The following is a 21,222-nucleotide window of genomic DNA, read 5'->3' as shown; positions in this document are numbered from 1 at the left end:
CTGTTCTATCTCTAATCTGACTTCTACTTTTGCCCTCATATGCAAACTGTTTTCACCATAATCACCAATGATCTCTTAGAGATGCTGTTTAGGCTTTGTCTTAGTTTGTTGTGGGCTATTCACCAGAGAAGCCTGCTCAGACATGGGTTTAAGCCAACAGAAAGTCTTTATTAGCCAGCTGGCAACTACACTGGGTGTAGCCCTGAACCTTTCTTAGGGTAAGCTTGTAAGCACAAAAAAGCATGTTCTGGATTGACATACTTCAGTACACAAGAACAATTAGCCAGAAGCAGAACTACAGAAGCTAAAAATCTAAGGTTAATACATTCTGAGGCTTCCCCAGAACTATTTGAACTTTAATGGATTATGCCTTTGTTTTAGTTTTGGCAGATGATGCTGTCTACCTGCTGAGTTTTACAGCCTGCATGGTAATTCCACCATGGAGTCATTTGTGCTAAGGTCTGGAGCCCTGTTCAAAGTTGACTTCTTTGTTGTACTGAATATAATTGACGTTTACCATCTCTTTGAAAGTATTTCTCTAGCTTCACTATGTGTTCAGATAGTTCTTAGCACTAGAAAACTGGATGGTGGGAATATGGTACAACAGTTTTAGGACATTTTTTATATAATAGTAACAGGACATTGTTCTAGAGGGGAAGGTGTCAAAGGGCCTTACTAGGCAAGGGCTTCCAGAAGGAGAGGTGGTTAAGCAGATGCCTGGACAATAGAGTTACCAAGCAAAGAAGATGCAGGAAGAAACAGAGCAATTCAGGTGTGGATAACAGGAAGTAGAGCTGGAGTGTGCGGAACTTACAAAGATGATGTATGGTTGTGCATGAAAACCCAATACATTCAGGTAATAATTTTGAACCCATGGCTCTTCTGAATATAACCAGTCTTTTTCTGTCCCACTAGTCCCTCACAAAACAACACAGAGACTTATTTTTAATTATGAAAGCTTGGCCTTAGGTTAGGCTTGTTTCTAACTAGATCTTATAACTTAAATTAACCCATATTTTTTTAGTATATGTTCTTCCACAGGCTCATTACCACACCTCCATTTAGCCCATCCTGCTCCTTCTGAATCTGCCTCACAACTCCACCTTTCTTCTTCCCAGAGCACTCTCTGTTCAAAAGTCCCAGCTATACATCCCTCCTAGCTATTGGCCACATAGCTTTTTATTAAACCAATAACAGTGACATATCTTCACACAGTATAAAGGAATATTCCATAATATCTGAGAGCACTCGGTGATGCAGATGCCAGGTACCCATGAAGCCACGGTCCCAGTCTCTAGGTCTTGTCAGAAATCACAGTCAAATTTGGTGATAATTGAGAGGATTTAGTAAGCATACAATTGAAATGAGTTTGGTAGAACCAGAAGAAAGGGTGCAAGGAATAGTGTCCTAAGCTCAGAAGATTCTTCTGAGCTACATGTAATAGTTTAGACTTTGGCCAAATCACCTGGAAAGGTTTTTATAAGAAGATAAGTGTTATGTATGCAATAAGAGACCAGTTAAGAGACTGTAGCTAGTGTAGGAAGCAGCTGCTTTAGTACTTTGGTCAATATGAATGGAGAAAAGCAAATGGGCTGGGAAATGATCCAAGATGAAATATGTGGAACAAGATGTCTGATTCACTAAATGAGTAAGGAAATGAAGGGGAAGTTATACTCTTAAGCAGTGGATAACTAGATAGATTGGGGGTCATTTGAAAAACTTTCATTCAAAGAATAAGTTGAATCATCTATATATACATAGTATTTTCTCTCTTTTTTGGGACTAAGTCTCACTGTATAGTCCTGGCCAATTTGAACCTGACCATTCTGAGCTCAAATTAACAGAGATCTGCCTTTCTCTTCCTCCAGAGTGCTAGAATCAAAGGTATGCACCACCACACCTGACTACCCTTATATTCTTAAATAAGGAGATGGACATAGCATCTATAGGAAATGTAGGAGTCTCCTCCCTTCTTGGAATTGAAATGATCCACATGAGAAAATATTGACAACTGCCAATTAAACTTTTTATTCTTTTATAATGGCTAGAACAAGAGTAGCCTGGTGCATCTGAAAAGTCTCTTGATGCCCAAGCTCAGGATTCGGTGGTTTTAAAGGTAAAGGTCAGAGTGTCCTTGAAAAGTCCATTCCTGGAAGAGCTTGGTAATATTTCATACCTAGCATAAGAAATATTTCTGAAGTGTATTTTCTTTGGTTATTTTAGCTAACTTTACTTTTGTTAATACATCCAGAAGATGGTTGAGGCCATGCAAATCTCAAGTGTGTTACCAAGGCAGGCATAACTATTGGGGGAGGGGGATAGAGGACTGAGAACTGTTTAAGGAAATCCAAAATGATGGTGGAACAAGATGGTGTTGCCTTAGTCATTTCAGAACAGAGGCCAAACTTTATACTGCCCAGTGCCCGTGTTACATCCAGAAAGATGTAACCAGAAAGATGGTAGAATATGGCAAAGTGTAGACATCTAGATAAGACACTAAGCTAGGAATACAAATTGCTACATAAAACAAGGAGCTTAGCCAGAAAAATATACACAAATCATATGCTTTGCAGAATGGAATCTTTTAATGGATTAATGAAGAAACAGGAACTTACAAGGTATGGATAAGATTAGCCAGAAATTTAGAAGTAAAACCTGTAGAATATCCCACCATAGTGATGCCCTCCAGGATTTACCTATCCCACTGGAAGTAGAAAAAGGTAAGAGTGATAAACGCTACCAGGATCAAGGAGAAAGATTTAAAAATTGCTAATTGTACTAAGGGCCTTAAGGACTTTAATTTTTATGTTTAATTTATATTTAATATGGAAGTTTCTGTCCCACCCAGTCCTGCTGCCATTTAGCTCCATTTATCTTTGTGTCTCCACATAGTCGTGGCTTTACTGATGATGCCTGAGCCTCTTGCTTTCTAAGCACCTACATGATGTCTCTGTGGCAACTCACTCTCTGAATTTGAACTCCTCTTCCCAGTGTTCTAGTCTGGTAGCCCCGCCTATACTTCCTGCCTGGCTACATCCTGCCTATCCATTGGCTAAAACAGCTTTATTCATTACTCAATAAGAGAAACATATATTCACAGCATACAGAAGGACATCCCCCATCAGCTCCTCTTTTCTGTCTAAATAAAAAGGAAGGTTTTAACTTTAACATAGTAAAATCATATATAACAAAATAGTTATCAAGCAAGAAATATAGTTAATAATATTTAGTTCATTAACATTTGACAAAATTTAAAGAAAATACTCTATCATCTATCCTATGTGTAACTTACCTTTTATCATAACTAAGGAAAACCATAGCTATAACTATCTGTTTTCAACTCCATCAAAGACCGGAGAAGGATACTATATAAACTCTAGAATTAAGAGAGACATCTTGCTACCTGAAAAACCACCCAAAGTTTCTCTGTAATATTGGGGCATCCCTCTTTAGCCTATTAGCCTAGAATGTCCAGCAGACTTTTTGATGAAGCAGAAACATTGAAGGACCATCTTGTCCCTAGGCAAGCTCAGCAGTCACTTTTCTTTGTAACCTGCTGGTCCAGTCTGGGCAGTGACTCCTGTCAAGCAGTCCTGGCAAGAGCAGTTACTTGTCCAAATGGCAATCTTTGCCACATTGAAGGCAAAATCCATAATGAGTTTCTTCAATGCCCATTATCCTCTTCAATGTAATTGGTGTTCCCAGGCGCACTTGTGTCTCATCGTCATAAAAACCCTAATAAACCATTTCAAATGCCATGTTCTGTAGGTCTTTGAAAGGTTTTGAAGAATGCCTATCCATGTGAAATATATCTCTGTATATCTAGAAAACCTAGCTAACATAACTTTAAGTTTGGCTATTATAGGTGACTTTATATCCAGTGAATCTTGATTCCCACACAATACATTGCATTTTTAAATGAGCTGTATAAACACAATGCCTAAACAATATTAGATATATACATATAACAAAATTAACCTTAAATTTGTATCAATAAGCTAAAATCCATACCAATGCAAAGTGTTCATTTCTACATCATTAATATAACTAATATAACTAATATAAAATGTGCTTTTATATTACATGTTTATATGCTATCATATAATGTTACAAAATATAAAATTTATACTTAATACCATTTCCTCCTGGGAATTTGTGAGAGATGCTAGATTAATAAATGAATGAAAGTATAAGAACCAAGGATGACAAGGACAGATTTTTAAAAGAAGTTGAAACAGAAAGGGCACATAGAAAGCAATGCCTGGGGGAGAGGAGACATGAGCTTTTGTTGTTTAGGAAGAAGAAACTGAAGTTTAAGTTGAATGTGTTTAAATATACTTGAAAGGAGATACTAGAAACATAAATAAGAGTCTAATGGTGTGGGAATAATTTGTTGAGCAAGGCTTCCAAGAAGACAAAAGGGGATAGGTCAGAGTATAAGTGGGACCCCTTTCCTTTAGAATGTTCTCCATTCTTTATATCCCTCTCCCCATTACCTTCTCAGTGATGTCTGGGCAGAAGGAATCTGGATTCAGAAAAGGCAGGAAATTGAGGTCATCTCAGGTACAGGGCTTTTACAAGCTAATTTCCCAGGAAATGGACAGGATATTTAAATGTGGGCCATAAAGTGGGTTTGAAGTAATTAACAATGGTTGAACTAGACCGAGAGGCTTACACATACAGAGGTGTTGAGGGGTTTGTGGGGCTGGGAAAGGCACTGCAGTTAGCCTGTCCTCCTATACTGACACCCATCTCACTCCCTGGGGTGGTTTAACTTCCTGTGTGCTCCTCACAGCAATATGTGCATCTGAAGCTCTCCTTTGGCACATGCGCTGCAGACTGAACATCAGACACATGTCAGTCCTATATGCCCCTGTGCACTGCATGTTTCTCCTAATGCGCTTGTCTGAATATCTCACCCAAGATTTTTCTCCAATTAGGCCAGCCAGAAAATAGAAGTTAGCCCCTGATTCTTCCTTCTCCTTCAGCTTTTCCACCATCCTGGACCATACACCAAATCTAAAAGGAACTATATTTCCACTCCTTTCCTCAGACTGTATCTTTGAGTGTTGTTGTTATTGTTTTTTTGAAGCCTTAATTTGTTTTACATGTGTGGGCTCATGGGGGGTTACATGCAGGGGTTAAAGGAGAATATGGAGGAGTTGGTTCTCTCCTTCTACAATGTGTGTCCTTCAGGCTTGATGGCAAGTGTCTTAATCAGTTGAGGTGTCTCACTGGACACTTGAGTGGCTTCTAATAAGTAGTTCACTGTTATTATGTCATATTTAAACAGTATGTGGAGAGTAAATATTTCAAACATTCTTCTTTCCACAAGTTTTATTGTGTAAGGCTGATCTATGATCTATTGATGTAACAAAAACTAGATGTTTGTGTTTTAGGTTACTTTGTAATTCTGTTATAAAATTATATTATAACCATGGTGCATTCTCTAAGTGTCTGGCAAATCCTCACAGCAGCATGACAATTTGTGTGTGTTAAAAGAAAGCTTTGCTAATTTGAACTCTTCCAGGTAAAGCAAACTGCCCATATTATGCTAAGGCTGAACTCCTGGCAGACTATTTACAGAAGAATCTTCCTGATTTTCAGATTTTTAAAATCACACAGCATCCTGATGTGTGGGAGGTAAGAACCTTTTTAGTTATTAAATGCACCCATGCAAGAAAGTATTGTACTTTGATAAAACACTGGCTAGTGTATTGTTTTGGCTTCTAACAATGACTGTTCATGTATTAATCACATTTGGATACTAGTAAAAGTGACTTCTACTTATCAGTCTCAAGACATGTTTTTTTTTTTTTGTTTTGTTTTGTTTGTTTTGTTAATACCTAATAGCACAAAGGAGAGTCAAATAAGTGGAATGAAAGTGTTGATTCTGCCCCAGGCCCTATCAAGAAAGCAGGTAGTTTGTACAACTTAAAGTTTTCTTTCTCCTCTTCATGGAGTCCTAATGGTATGAGGACTTACTTATTTGAGATATCCATATCTGTGTCTGTGTTGCCCCCTAAACAGACTGCAAGACGGAGACATTTGAAGATGAAGTCTTACAAGAAAGCGCTCTCAGAACATCCTGTGAAGAAATGAGGATGAGGGCATAAGCATTAGGCAAAGGGGGATACTACAATATGGCTGTAGCAGAGAAGTCAGGAGAGCCTACGGGGAAAGTGTGTTGGGGATCCCTTCAAAATACCCCATGTTCAAGAAAGGTAGCTGAGCTTCTAGAGTCCTGCATCAGCCAGTCACCTTATGTGGGCTGCTCCAAGGAAGGAGGCTTGACCTTAGTTAAGGGAAATCCCTTCAACTGAGGTCAGTCCTAGAGAGAGACTCAGCAGCTAGGGCATTGTCCTCTAACATCCCTGGTGACTTGAGGCACAAGTGCCTTGGTTGTGAGAGGGAAGGAACCTGGACTATTGATGACTATCTGGTACAGTCCACCCACTGAGCCTCTGGATCCTTGTGCTCCATTAAGTAAATTCACACCATCTGGTAACAGCTCTACAGAGGTTCAGATGAAGACTTCTCCCTGGGAAGACTTTATTAAAGGAAAGCTTGTTAATGAACTGTGTTCCCCAGTGCATGTAGTTTCAGAGCCAAACTGGCACTCATCTCTCTTCCCTACCATCCATTAGAGGTCCCCCTCTACTGCTCTGGGCTACTTGTTAGGTGTGATGACCTAGTTCTGTGTACTTACAGGATGTGAGCCCTGGTCCCTTTGAAAAACATGACTGTTACACTTTCCCTTGAATGGTCAAAATTGAGCAGAGCATCACCAGAGATGCCCAAACGATAACCCAGAGGTTAAATACGTTACTCTAGGTAGTATCTGTTGTACATTCTCCTGATTAGCAGGTCTAGTTACCCCTTCCACAGCAATAACCTACTCCTTTGCCTGCTGGTCTCTCATCTCACTGTGACCAATGTCAGCTGAAGCTTAAAGGTGGGATTCTTCTTATGTCCTCTGCTAGAAATGCTCCTCTTTGGAAATGAAAAACCTCTCAACTCACACAGGCTAGAGGAAAGAAGCATAAATTCTCCAAGAGCCCCCCCCCAGAAATGATGGCAAATAATTCTGCCCTTGATTCCTGAATTCTAAGTCGTCTACCTAATAGAGGGAAACACTCCAGTAATAAATGATACGTTTTACGACCTGAAGGGGACGGACCATTCTTGCCATATGTCGGTCTTCTAGCTGGTGTTCACAGCTTTGCTGGCCTGCCCTGCCCCTCTATCAAACTTAGTGATGTATGATAGTGACACTATACCCCTAGTGATGCTCAGCACTATACCTGTTTTCTTATAAAGTGATCCCTTTGGTTTAAAGATGTCTGCAAGACCTAGAGTTGGCAGGTTAAACATTTTGTGAGTGCTTAGGCAGGGTTTCCCATGAAAGCACTATGAGCAGGAATTGTCATTCCCTACCCAGAACATGTGTTGATTTCAATCTAGACAGATCATTGTCCTTTACATTGTAGAGAGAACCCAGTGCCATGTGTTTTCATTGGAGAAAGGATGGTGCCATTATCAAATGCTAGCACTGATCTTTGTTACTGGCACACTGACCATTTAGCCGTGGTAAGAACTATCTAGGCTTTTGAGATTCCAGGCCCTTTTCTTGAACTTATGCCTAACGTCTTGTGAGGCCATTTACCTGACTGTGCCACGTCTGTGGGGCTGGCTAGTATTCCTTTCAAACAGCTGCTCTCTGGTGGGCCTTTCCCTCATCATTTGTGCTTCCATGACTTGTTATTCCAGCCAGTTGCCATACAAGGTTCATTATCTTTCCAGTGCATTTCTTAGGACTCTGGCGAATGAAATATTATCTGGGCTCCCCCAGAAATGTGGCTGAGTAGCAGTTTATCCAGGTTCCCATGTGCTATGCCCACTGAGCCTTTTTTAAATGAATTAACTTAGGCAATTATGTATTTTGTGGTGAGACCTGCATGTGCTAAGATATGAGAAGATAAGAGAATGTTTTGCTGAGCCAGTTCTGTCCTCCAACTATGCGAGTCCCAGAAATGGAACTTAGTTTGTCAGGTTTGGTGGCAATCGCTTTAACCCACAGTCAAGTAATACATTACCACTGTCTTCTGGGGACCTCCCAAGACCACAGAAGAGTGATTCACACAGAAGAAGTCTCCCGGCTCCCTTTATGTTCCACTGCCGATTTAGGACTCTGAGAATTCTGTCCTACACATTCTCCCAGCTGCTGAAAGAGCATTAGCTTATTCCCTTTGGTATAGTCCTTTAGGGCAGATCACCGTCTTCCTCCAGCCCAGTGTGTTACCAGCCAAGCTATGAAGTGGTTTAGAGAGACTGTGTTGGAAATATCAGTCTTCTTGTTTTTGGATGGAAAAAAGCATGGGCATCTTCAACACCGGCAAGAAAAGGAGTTTTGTTTGTTAGGTGGCCTCCGTATATTTGCCTCCAATGGTGGGTCTTTAGGATTGCTCAGCTGTACCTTAGTGAGAAGAATTCTGTCCCTCTTGGCTTCCCAGTTCTTAATATTGGAAATCTTGGTCTACCCAAACCAGATAATGATAACTTAAACTTCTTTCCGAGAAGTATGATGAGAAGTCCCCCAGATAGCTTTTAGCTCATTAATTCAGTCTAAACCATAGAAACCATGACCATAGATTTGAAAAGCAGTATCAAAATTTATGAGGTCATAAAACTAGAAATAACTCATGTATAATAAATATATGTTTTTTTTTCAGCCAACTTAGAATACCTGGCCTCTCTTTGTAATTGGATACTTCTCTCCAGCCTGCCAGCCAGCCTGCTATTTCCCAAATAGTTGACTAGGGGATTTAATATTACTAATAAAAGTTTGGTCAATAGCTCAGGCTTTTTACTAGCTAACTCTTACACTTAAATTAACCCATATTCCTATTTATGCTTTGTCACATGGCTTGGTACTTTTTTTTTTCATTATAGAGTGACCATTGTGCTCTCTGCCTCTGCCTGTGACTCTCTGACCCCGCCCCTCTGACTGCACTTCTTTGTCCCAGAATTCTCTCTCTGTCAGGCTGTCTGGCCCAATTTCTCCCTGTCCAGCTATTGGCCAAACAGCTTTTTATTAACAATGAGAGCAATGCACATTTACAGTGTACAAAGATTGTTCCACAGCATCTCTTTAAGTTAAACACATTCACTTCAGCAAAGGAGCAAGTGTCTATACTTTATTTAGCCACTGGATTTGGAGGATATTCCTGTTATCTCATCGCTATTTTCTTTATTTCATCCATTCATTCTTTGGTTGGTTGGCTGCTAATTTTTTTCTTTTATTGAGATAGAGTCTCACTATGTAGCTCTGGCTGGCTTGAAAGAACTCACAGGGATCCACTTGCCTCCACTTCCCCAATGCTTCAATTAAAGGCATGAGCAACCAGGCTCACCACTATTTCCTATGTTTACATTTTACCATTTAAAGAGATCTAAATGTATTATGCACACACCGTAGCATTAAAACAAACCAATACTTTGTTGTTTATGTCTAGCAATAATGAACTGAGTTCTTTGGCAGATTTGATATATGACTCTTATTGGAATCTTTTCCCACAGGAGTGGCTGGAAGATGTTTGTGAAAAGAACAAGTGGGATCACAACACCTCCCCCATTATCTGGAGAGAGCTGCTAGATCGTGGAGGCAAGGGCTTGCTTTTGGGAGGGTACAATGAGTTCCTGGAGCATGCCCAGGTGTGGGAATTGCATTGTTTATCTGTACAAGCATCCTTCTCTTGACATTACTTTGAAGTTTCAAATGTCTTGCTTTCTAACCCATTGTATCATCTCTCTCCTAGTCTTCTTTCCATTCTAGTCTTTGTCTGATAACGTTCTAGTCTCTGAGGTTGAGTTTTTCTTTTCTGATATTTAGCTTTACTATGGTGTCACTTCCAGCATGACAACGGACCTGATGATGGTCGTTGCTAAAGAGAACCTGCAGGCACTTGAAGAAGAAGTGCTGGAGAAAGAAGTCCTGAAAGACCTCATCAACCCTCTGCAGGTCTGGGTTGCCAGGTGAGAGAGCCAAGCCCCAGGACCTCATGGGCCTGATATTTTTTTTTAAGAAATGACAATGGAATGTGATTGATTCAATGATGGTAGAATACTGACACAAGTTTGATTTGCATGTGTGTATGTTTGTATTCACGGGTCTGGGTTGGTACATGTATGAGTGCTTCCATGTCTCTACTCTTCAGCATCCATCCTTGCCTGATCTAGGATTTACACATATACATGTACTGTATCCTCTCGGATCATTGCTCTCTCCCTCTGGTTTTCCTTAGTTCTTCTTCATACACCGTCTGCAGCCCTGATCCCCAAAGCTGCTTCCTTTTCTCCTTCTCAAATGTGCTCTTCGTTGTCCCCATGTGTCACTTCCTCTCTTTTTGTCTCTGCCCTCTCTCTTTCTATATGTGCTTCCATCACCTCCATCCAACCGACACTGTCCTTCTCACACCATGTGGTACCCTAACATATGCCTGCTTTAAAGAAGTATGTATAATTATGGAATATTACAAACACTGAAAAGATTCAGAAGTTGTACAATTCATGTCCACCACCCTCTCCAAAATAAAGAACTGAAATGGGCATCAACCACCGTACCCAACCTAAGCCCACCAAGAGTAACAGACATTCTCAAATGCAGTTTCCATCCCCACCTCCCACAGTTGGTCATCACTGAAATAGAAGATTCAGGCATAGTTGGTTTCAAAGAGATCACACGGCCTGTGCTTATCCTAGCCATCCATGTAAGGACTTTTCTTTGTGAGACTGTGAGAAAGATGGTCTGCCCCCAAATGAAGGCATTCGTTTCTAGATAAAGGCAAAAAAGGCAATGGCTAATGGAAGCATGCATCTTGGTCTTTTCATGAAGAGGCATAAGTACACAACAATCTGAAAGGAGTTTTTATTTGCTTAGTATTTATTTTTGCTTTTTTACTGCATGTGAGAGAGCTTTTATTTGAAACATCTAGTACACCAGTAAATTCTTATTTTGTGGTATCACCAAGATATTGTGAGTAGTGAGACTTTCTCATTCCACTCTGGATTCCCAGGCACAGCTGTGCAGGTGTGAACATTTTTGTGTAAAATAGTGAGTCATCCTATGGAGGGTATACACAAAGTTAAGAGTAAAGCACATAGGTGAACAAAAGGCCTAACCATTTTCCATCCTATTTTTGCATTTATCCAGTGCAAGTGCCAATTCTTGCTACCACCTCATCCCCCTCTTGATAAGTGGAGAAGTGTTTGGGATGCACACGGATATCAGCCTGACCCTGTTTGACAGGGAGCAGAAGGAAAACTCCCTGAAAAGCTTAGTGTTGGAAGTTGAGGACTTGGCATCACCCATCCTCCACAGTGTCTCCTTCTGCACTAAGACGGAGGGCGCCTTCCTTCGGGCCCAAGTCATCATCATCCTGGATGACAGCACAGACGAGGAGGTGTACACCCTGGAGAGCTGTCTGAGAAGCAGAGTGCCACTGTGTCGCCTCTACGGTTCCCTAATAGAGAAAAATGCCCACGAGTCTGTCAAGGTCATCGTGGGAGGGAAAACCTTTGTGAATCTTAAAACAGCCTTGCTTATGCAATATGCCCCTAACATGGCACACAACATCATTGCAGTGGCGCTGGGGGTAGAAGGCCAAGCCAAAGCAACAGTGGCCAGAAAGATGAAAACAACCTCGTCCAGTGAGTGAACACTTCCTGCTGTTTGTTTGTGTTTTGATACATGGGTTCAAATATCGGGGAAAGAAGGCTGTACCCTACAGGACCATCCAAGATGTATGACATGGATGTATGACATATGACAAACAGATGTAAGGAGTACCTTTGGAGTGATATATGGAGCCAGTGTGGCCCTCCATTATCCAGGGAAAGTCACTGTGATCCTCCCTCATTCGGGGGATGCCACCTAGACTAGCCCATCATCCCTCCTAGCTTTTTCTTGTGCACGTGTACTGTGGTCCAGTTTAATTCATAAACTCAGAGCCACAAGTGATTAGCAATAATGAATAGCAATAACCTAATAAACCAACAGTAGCAGCAAACAGTAATTAAAGTGATCTCAAAGTTACCCCTGCTTCTCCTTGAAATTTTCCATATAATAAAGCACTGGGGTTTCCATATAATAAAGGACTGGGGTTGTAGGTCAGTTGTAGAACTTTTGGCTGATGTGCATGAGAGCTTTGGTTATTTCCAGTCCTGCTACACCCTCCATAAAAAGAAAAACTGGTGTGGCTAACTGAGGCATGTGATGAACCACAATGTGGAAATGTAAGCCTAATAAACCCTTTCTATCCCAATTGCTTTGGTCATGATTTCATCACAGCAATATAACTATAACTAAAACAAAATAGTTGAGTAAGCAAATAAAATTATTTTCTAACTTGCACAAAACCATTCCAGAAAATCAACAATTGCAGAAATCATACATATTAAATTCCAGTCCTTATTTCCTCCAATGCATATTCTTTTATTTTTCTCCATAGGTCTCTAAGCACCACGTGACTGTGTTGTACTGCTTTCTCATTCACCCCACCTCCCCCATCCTCAAATGTTGTAAGGCATAGAATTAGTTTGTTTTCTCCTAAACCTTGTTGGTTTGTTTTTTTGAGACAGGGTTTCTCTGTGTACCTTTAACTTTCCTGAAACTCGCTGTAGACTAGGCTGGCCTCGAACTCACAGAGATCCACCTGTCTGTGCTTCCGGAGTACCAGGTTTAAAGATGTATGACATCACTGCACAGCCCAAAAACCTTGTTTCTAAAAGTACCTCCCATAAAGACTATAATCAGCATTGTTTTACGGGTGATAAAACCTGCCAAAAGTTGTCATTTGCACACATGTCTGCCTGAATCTAGTGCCTTGTAAAACTCTAAACAGTTGAAAGTTTGCCTTGGGTCATGAGAAACATTTCAGTCAGTAAAATGTGGGTGTGACTACATGCATCTGTAACCCTAGCACACTGGAGGTGGAGGCAGGCCAGTGTTCAGGACTCACTGGCCAGCCAGACCCATCCTCTCTTAAAAGATACAGTGGAGAATGACCAAGGAAGATTCCCAATGCAACTTCTAGCTTACATGTGTACACTTATGCACACATGGTCATGCATTACACACCTGCATGTGTGTGTGGTGTCTGAGAGAGAGAGAGAGGGGGGAGAGAGAGAATGAACAGCACAAATGACACATTTTTCATTAGCAATTTCTTACATGGCAGGTTCTCAGTATTCCTTGAATTACCCATCTAGCACCCCATTCACAAGGCACTACTATCAAGCCCTGATAATTAGGGAGGTGAACCACAGTCTCTACCCAGGTTAGAGAGCTTAGACTTCATTGGACAACCCTAAAACAAATATATACACAAAGCATTGCATTTGAGTAAATTTTACATTGATGAATTTTATTATGATTATTTCTGATTCTGTTTTGCATAGGCATCAAAGATGTGATAATTTGGGGCAACATCAGTGGAAATAACTACGTTGATCTCAGGAAAGCAAAAGTTTACAACTATGAGAGTGCTATTTGGGGACCTCCTGGATATTATCACTCTGTGTTAAGCCTGATTTTTGACAGGTACAATATATTTTTTAAGTGAAGTATACTAACATTAGATAAATTGAATAATGTGTAACAGTTGAAAGCGCTATTAAAACATTTTGTACATTTTGCACAAAATAACGTGCATTGTTTATGCACTTATTTTTCTGTTTTATATTGAAGAATCAGAAAAATCCACAGAATAGTAACTTATTGGTCCCCACTCCCATTTTATTTATTTTAAAATTACAAAGTTTTGTGTTTCAGGTTATCCTGAAGGTAGTTCATAAATTCTGTTAAGCACAAAGAAAATGTCAATGTAAAGACAAATGTATATCCAAGTAGAAAGTAGCTGAAGCATTTGTAAGAAGGGGAGTTAAGACGATGAGCAGGCTGTGTCATGCTGACCATTAAGTCCCAAGAGAGGCAGAGCTGAAAAGTGGTGTGTCCCAGGAGCAGGAAGCCACCTGGCTTGGAATTCTGTCCCCATCATTTATTAGTTGTGTGGCTTTAGAGAAGTTACATCGACTTTGTGCCTCAGCTTCTCCCTTGCTAGAATGGAAATGGCAGCATGGCCTGTCCTGTATAGAACAAATAGGAAAAGTAATGGATTCATCCGGAAAAGCACTTTTCTGATCTCTGCCCCAGCTCCCCAGTTGCAGCTTTTCCTTTCTCCTTTATTTCCTTCCCCTCTTCAGACTAGGGAACAGTATCCATGCTTAGAACAGTGTGTGCTGGGCTCCCTCTCCTGGAGCCCGGTTCCTCTGCAGGTGCTGCTCGCACAAGGACAATGTTCCAAGAGTCTGGGGCATTTCGCTGACTCACCAATAGGGCAAACCTTGCTTTCACCCATCTGGGCTCTTTCCTGAGTTTGTACTACCATACCATAAAACATATTACCCCAAATCTCAATGTGAATAATTCATTGTTTGATGAACTGTTTGATTTTAAATGAAGGATACGGCTTGTCCCAAGAAAGCATCTACATATGATTATTTACTTGTAATGAAAGAAACAGTTTCTATAGCTTTTGACCTCTTTTCAGTGTGTCCCATATACTTCACACTGAAATTTGGCGGTTCCTTTCTGCCTGATTGCATTACTTTCATTGCTAATGAGGACACTTGAAAAAAGGGCATGTGTGTCACATTACTGTTTAGATGGTGCAAATAACTCCCTGTGCTGAGTTCCCGGGGCTCAGAGGACATCCCTTTCCATCCCTCTTTCTGCTGTGAAATTGCTTTTTTTTCTTTTCTTTCAGTCAGTGGATAAAAAAAGATTTTGTGAGGACACTTCAAAACTTAAGCAACACTGGAAAGGAGTTTGGAGGTATTTTGGCTGCACACAGCATAGCCACCACTCTGAAGTACTGGTATCATGGCTCACCACCTGGGGAGATTGTTTCCTTGGGGATAATGAGTGAAGGTAGTAATTCCTGCCTCAATGCCCTTAATGCATGGTATATAAATTGTGCAGATGTTAAGAGTACCTACCACAATGCATTAATTCAACTGTTCATTAAAAAATTCAACAATATTGATTGTGAATGTACTAGAGAGGCAGACAAGGAATGAAATCCAGCTTCTGCCTTCAGTAAGCATGTAATGGCTCAAGGAGAGCAGGGTCTCTAGAAGCAGTCTCATAATGTTTTCCTCTCTGTACCCAGCTGAGAAAGAGAAAGCCAAGTCTATTCTAGGCAGAAAGCAGGGAGTCAGATCAGGCTTAATTAAGAGAAGCCTCGAAGTCTTTGGTGTTGAGCTGGAAGACTAGTGTGAGAGAGCACTGAACACAAATAGCAAAGGCAAAAAGTCAGTATACAAATGTGCAGGGAGACCCAGCCTTCAGGTAATCAGGGAGCACTGACTACTGTAGTCCAGGCCTTTCGACAGGACCATCAGCCCCAATAATGACATAGGCACTTATTGTTATGAACACTCAGCTGACAGCTTAGACTTATTTCTAGCTAGCTTTAAACTTAAACTAGCCTGTATCTATTAATTTTTTTCTGCCTTGTGGCTTTATTACCTCATCTCCATAGTGCTCCTTCTGCCCATCCTCTTCCCAGTGTCCTCTGTGTCTAGAAATCATGCCTAGCTATTGGATATTACAATTACAATGCCCAGTTCATTTGCATTTTGCAAATTTAGAGAAAATATTCCATTATCTATCCTATCTTAGTCCAAAGTTTTATACCTAAACCATTTTTGTCATAACTGTATTTCCATCCTAAAAAAATATCTTTTTAGACCTTAAAACATCTTTTAGATAAACACATTAAGCTTTTTATGTTTCTCAGCCATATAAACTTTACATCTCTTAGGAAAATTTGTTTTCTGAATTTGGTACAAAAGAAAAATGTAAAACTATCTAGACTTCAGTTCCCATCTTTGACCCATATGAGTCAACAGGAAGTACATAGCAAGCAACTTCAAAAACTATAGAAATGACAGAAACATCTGGTTGCCTGAGGTCCTGAGTGATGGATCTGGTGCCTTCTTCTGGTCCACAGACATACATGGAAGTAGAATGTTGTATATTTAATAAATTTAAAACTCTTTTTAAAAAGGAGAAAGGAATAAGACATATTATTAAAAAATACATAATCTTAAATTTGTATCAATATACAAAAGTCCATACCAATGTAAAATATGTGAGACTGGTGGTTGTTCAATAGTAGACTTAACAGTCTACCCTTTCATCTTTTCATTTCTATATTATATCACCCCTCTTCACCTTTAGAAAAAGATTCTTGAATCTGATCCCCCTTGTTTAGCTTTCTTCCTGATCATGACCAATAATAACTTGTAACCAACCCCTCAGACAATGGCAAACATCCATAACCCACCAAATGACCAAATCCCACCCATCCCACCTCTTGGGAATGTGGATGTTGTGTTCATGAGACTGCTTCCTGTTGTCTGGGGGAGCTGGCATCTTTAGGCACCCTGAGAAAATTAGGATAATGGTCAAGCCCTGCCTAGAATATTCTGTGAGAATGGGCTATCTAAGCTAGCAGCCTTGAAGCTGTTCTGGATGAAGAACTCTGAGGAAACTGCATCAGAGGTGCTCTGAGAGACTGAGTCACCTGGGCCATCCATTTTCATTGGTGTTTGGTCCCCTTGCTCTGAAAACACATCAGCTTTCAAAGATAGCATGCATATTTGCATTAACACAAGTATACATTGTACACAAGCTAGCAAAAGATGATATTTTTTGTGTGTTTGAGCAAGTAAAATATACATAACCTGTCTTATAGTTTTCCTAGGTTTGTTTCTTTATGTCTGTAGCCAGGATTTTCGGGGGGCATCCCTTGATTAAATCTGATCTCTATCAACATTGAATGTACCATCAGGATTTCATTTTCTATGTAAACAAAAGCATAACCTCCTCCCCAAAGTAACATATTTTTTACTTACATTTCACTGTTAACACATTTTTAAAATATATAGGTTGGTTTAATTTAGTAGGTTATTTTTTATAATTTATTGTCTCTTGGCAGCTATTGTTTGCTTATCAGCAATCAAAAAAAATAAAGTCAATAAAACACCATACAGGATCCAGACTCCCTGTGTATTTCCCATCTCTACATGGCTTATTCTTTTTTATTTATAAATGATTTACTTTTTTCTATGACTGTCTATACCCATTTTCTTGTTTTCTTTAAGCCTATCCACAATTTTAAACAAACTGTAATCTGTTTAGAGGTTCTTTCCTTCTGGATCTGACTTTAATAAGCATTGGTCTCTGATCTCATGAGACAAATCTTAAAACTGCTTCGTCAGCCACTGGCATGGCTCAGCTTAGGGCATGGCACTGGTGCATGGTGCTGGCAGATGGCTCCACACACAGGCAGCATCCAGTAGATGCTCTTCTGTATGATGTCAAGCATCAGCCCACCTGAGAAACTGCAGAACCAGGAAACTACATCTGGCTTTTTGTCCAGAACATCTTAGGCCCTATGCTTGGATATTCAAGCCACTACATGTTGGATGCTATTTGCAGTCAGATTTCATGTTGGACTGTTGGCTCCCCAATAATGATACATAGACTTATTATTAATTATGAAAGTTCAGCCATTGTTTATGCTTATCTCTCTTTTCATAGTCTCTCTCTCTCTTTCTCTCCCTCTCTGGTTTTTGAGACAGGGTTTCTCTGTGTAGCTTTAGAGCCTCTCTTGGAACTCACTCTGTAAACTAGGTTGGCCTCGAATTCATGGAGATCTGCCTGCCTCTGCCTACCAAGTACTGGGGTTATAGCCACCATCACCCAGCTAGTTTAGACTTATTTCTAACTAGCTCATGTAACTTAATTGACCCATTTCTATTCATTTACTTTCTGCCTCATGGCTTTATTACCTTATCTTCATAGTGTCTGTCCTTTTTCTATATCACTGGTGTCTCCTCCCTTCCTCTTCCTGGAATCATCTGTGCCTGGAAATCCTGCCTAGCTATTGACTATTCAGCTTCTTATTAAATCAATCAGAGTGACACATCTTCACAGTGTACAAAAAGATTATTCCACAACAGGCTGCTGCTCATCAGTCAACATTGCAGAGTCATGCTATAAGCTAACAAGGACACATAAACCTTCCATCATCCTTATACACTAGTAAAGGCAGTGGCTGCTGGAATGTCCTCTGTAGGTTCAACCTTAAGCATTTCTTCCATTTTTCTTTTGTCAGTCTTGTTCACTCCCTGATCTTCAGGCCTGGGCCTCTCTGCTGAGTCCTAGCATCTGTTGGTTGGAAACATGGCCAAAATACAGCAACCCGAACCTGCTGGCTTCTTTTCCAATCAGATCCACCTCTGACATCCCTTGTGTTACTAATAATACCACCATCTCCTCCTCGTTCCAATTTCATTGCAGCTCAGAGACATCTGAGATGTTAATGTCTGTTTCTCCCCATGCTCACACAGCATGTTGTTCCTCTCTCAGACAGGATATTCTAGTGCACCTCTGTAGATGCATACATCCTTTTCATTAGAATATCTGCACTGAGGGGAGGGCTTTGCCAATGTCACCTTCTACATCTCCATGGGAGAAGTATCTTATGTGATACCCAGTCATTAGTGTACAGTTGAAGTAGCAGTGCCCTGAACATTGCCACATCATGGCATCAAGCTGGTTGGTATGTTACCTTTGTGGAGAAATGAGTGAGCATTGGAAACCCAATAATGAGACATGGCACTAACTCAACAGATACTTGCTTGACCTGAGTTCATTTTGTTTTCTGGAATTCATACAGGAGAAGGGGAGGACCTCCAAACATGCACATGTTTATACACGCACACACAGAGGGGGGGGAGAACAATCTCTTTATTTGCAAGTTTTATTAATTTCTGTAGGAATTCCACTTAAAACTAAAATTTATTTGTGTCTTATTCTATTCTCATGAGAGATTATTAGATAAGGTCTCATATATTCTGTCCCTATAAGGCACACTCTTTGCAAATGGGTGGCAGGCAGCATGAACAGATCTGAAAAGCTCACTGATGGGCAGTCTACTAGTGCTGTTTCTTGACCATGATTGGGTTTTGTTGTCGATGAGACAGGCTAGATGGACACAGGGCCAAAGGACAAGCTTTGCAGTGGTTAGGCAGTGAGATTACAGAGCTGTTACAGAAAAACCACCCTAGACTCCTGGGATCAAGATGGCCAACATGCACGACCACTAACTTTCTTCTCCTTCGTTATAAGGGGGCTTCCAGGTCATTAGCCTTGCAAAATTACCTATTCAAACTATGCATCTCACACCAGGGCTTACCTGTAAAGCTACATTAAAAGGTAGAAAGGGAGAGTAAACAGAACTCCAAGACCTATTCCTAGAATGTTTTTTGCATTTCCCTCTACCTTAACTCATGAATAACATCCCCTCCTTCAAAATTTGTCCATAAAATGACTATCCAAGATGGCACCAGTGTGATTCTCTTGAGAAGCCTACACCCACCCTTAAGTGTGTAAGAAGCCCTTTACTTAACAAACCTTGCTTTAGAAATCCCCAGGTTTTCTTTATACTGACTTGTCCTAAAATAGTTTTCTGCAAGGTAATTCAGTATCTTCATCTCTCCTCTGGTGGGGGGGGTCTCTGAAAATAATCCAAGGTTGCACACAGACAAGTACTGAGCTATGCCACCCACAGCTACTGACAGCAATGCTTCTGGTATACAGAACGGCAGGGTTTAGCAGTTTACTAACTGGAAGCCATTCATAGAAAGTGAATACAATAGACTGTAAGTATGATTAGTTTTACAAGAACACATATGTCAGGATGTGTTGGCTGATCTTTTTACCCTATATTTACAGCCTTGCTAATTTTGCTCTCTATCTATCTATCTATCTATCTATCTAATATCCCCCCCTCTCTTTGTTTCCCCCCTTTCTATCCCTCTATCTTTCTGATCTGTGCCTGCTTTTCTCATGGTCAGGGTTAGTTTACTGGCCATGTTCAGACAGCTTCTTTCTGTCTCTCTCTGCCCTAGACTCTTCCACATGTCGCTGGGCATTCTTTCTCTCCCATATCTACAATAAAAAATCTTTCCCTTACTTGACAGACTTTGCTGATCCCTCATGGAAGGCCTCACCCTCCCTGGGGAGTGGATGGGGGATGGGGTGGGGGGGTCATGGAGAGCATGGGAGGATGGGATGGTGAGGAAACTAGGATCAATATGTAAAATAAGAAAAGAAATTAAATAAAAAAGGGAAAATCTTCCTCTTAATTATACCATGGAGTGGCCACGTCACCAGTTTATACAATGATGAAACATATACCAAATAAACCCCTTTTTTCCCAAGTTTCTTTGGTCATGGTGTTTCATCACACTAACTAGGACATGAAGTAAGCTAAAATAGAAAGCCAGATTAGACAAATAGTTCAGGCTCATGAGTTACATGAAGAATCGTGGAACAGCTATGGGAAATAGGCACAAATTACATGCAAGGCTTGGGGGAAAAAAAGATGTCATTGACCCTGGGTATGAGAGAGAAGGGAGAATGGTCAGAACTAAGACAGGTGTGCATTAAGGACTGAATGGGCAATCCAGTCCTAGTCAAATAGTAATTCAGAAATTTAGAACCGCTGTTGTCCTTAAGAAATCATGCACTGGCTCAGGGGTTAAGAGCACCTCCTGCTCTTGCAGAGGATCAGAATTTGATTCCTAGTATCCATATCACACAGCGCACACCTGAACCCCAGATCCAGGGCATGTAGCACCCTCTGCTGGCCTCCTTATGCACATGCACACACACAATCTTAAAATAATGAATTATGAGTGCCATTTTTCAGTCCTTCTTTCCAAATTCTTCTTTATTTACCCATGATTCACCTTAAATGTGCCTCCTACAGGCCAATTTGGTATTCCTGAAGGAGTCGTCTTTTCTATGCCTGTGAAATTTGAGAATGGAACTTGGGTGGTTCTTACAGACCTCGAAGACATTTCGCTGAGTGCACAGATAATAAAGAGACTCACAGATGATCTGATTCAGGTAATGGCAGACAGCCTGCAAAGGATCTGACTTTGACGATCCTAAAATGATTTAGTAGGCTAAGGCGTGCGTGGTTTTCAGAGCTCAGTTTACATTATATTTCTGAGAACCATAAGGCAACAAGGTTTGGAGGATATAACAAAAGCATGTTGTGTATTTGGTTTATAATTTTCAGT

The 21,222-nt window shown here is 40.5% G+C and overlaps 1 protein-coding gene across 1 annotated transcript in view; it reads left to right on the top strand.

Moving 5' to 3' along the window:
- Nucleotides 1-21,222, top strand: part of Mdh1b (malate dehydrogenase 1B) — a 48,285-nt gene that overhangs the window by 942 nt on the left and 26,121 nt on the right. The window contains exons 2-8 of the mRNA XM_051190642.1: nucleotides 5,531-5,643; nucleotides 9,580-9,714; nucleotides 9,893-10,035; nucleotides 11,213-11,709; nucleotides 13,459-13,600; nucleotides 14,826-14,989; nucleotides 20,907-21,046. Of these exons, the coding sequence (XP_051046599.1) occupies nucleotides 5,531-5,643; nucleotides 9,580-9,714; nucleotides 9,893-10,035; nucleotides 11,213-11,709; nucleotides 13,459-13,600; nucleotides 14,826-14,989; nucleotides 20,907-21,046 (1,334 nt within the window). The remainder of the gene's footprint in view (nucleotides 1-5,530; nucleotides 5,644-9,579; nucleotides 9,715-9,892; nucleotides 10,036-11,212; nucleotides 11,710-13,458; nucleotides 13,601-14,825; nucleotides 14,990-20,906; nucleotides 21,047-21,222) is intronic.

Source organism: Phodopus roborovskii, unplaced genomic scaffold (genome assembly GCF_943737965.1).
Source record: "Phodopus roborovskii unplaced genomic scaffold, PHOROB, whole genome shotgun sequence".
Classification (NCBI taxonomy): Eukaryota; Metazoa; Chordata; class Mammalia; order Rodentia; family Cricetidae; genus Phodopus; species Phodopus roborovskii.
The sequence above is the reverse complement of the archived record's forward strand: the minus strand, read 5'-3'. Positions and strand labels throughout refer to the sequence as shown.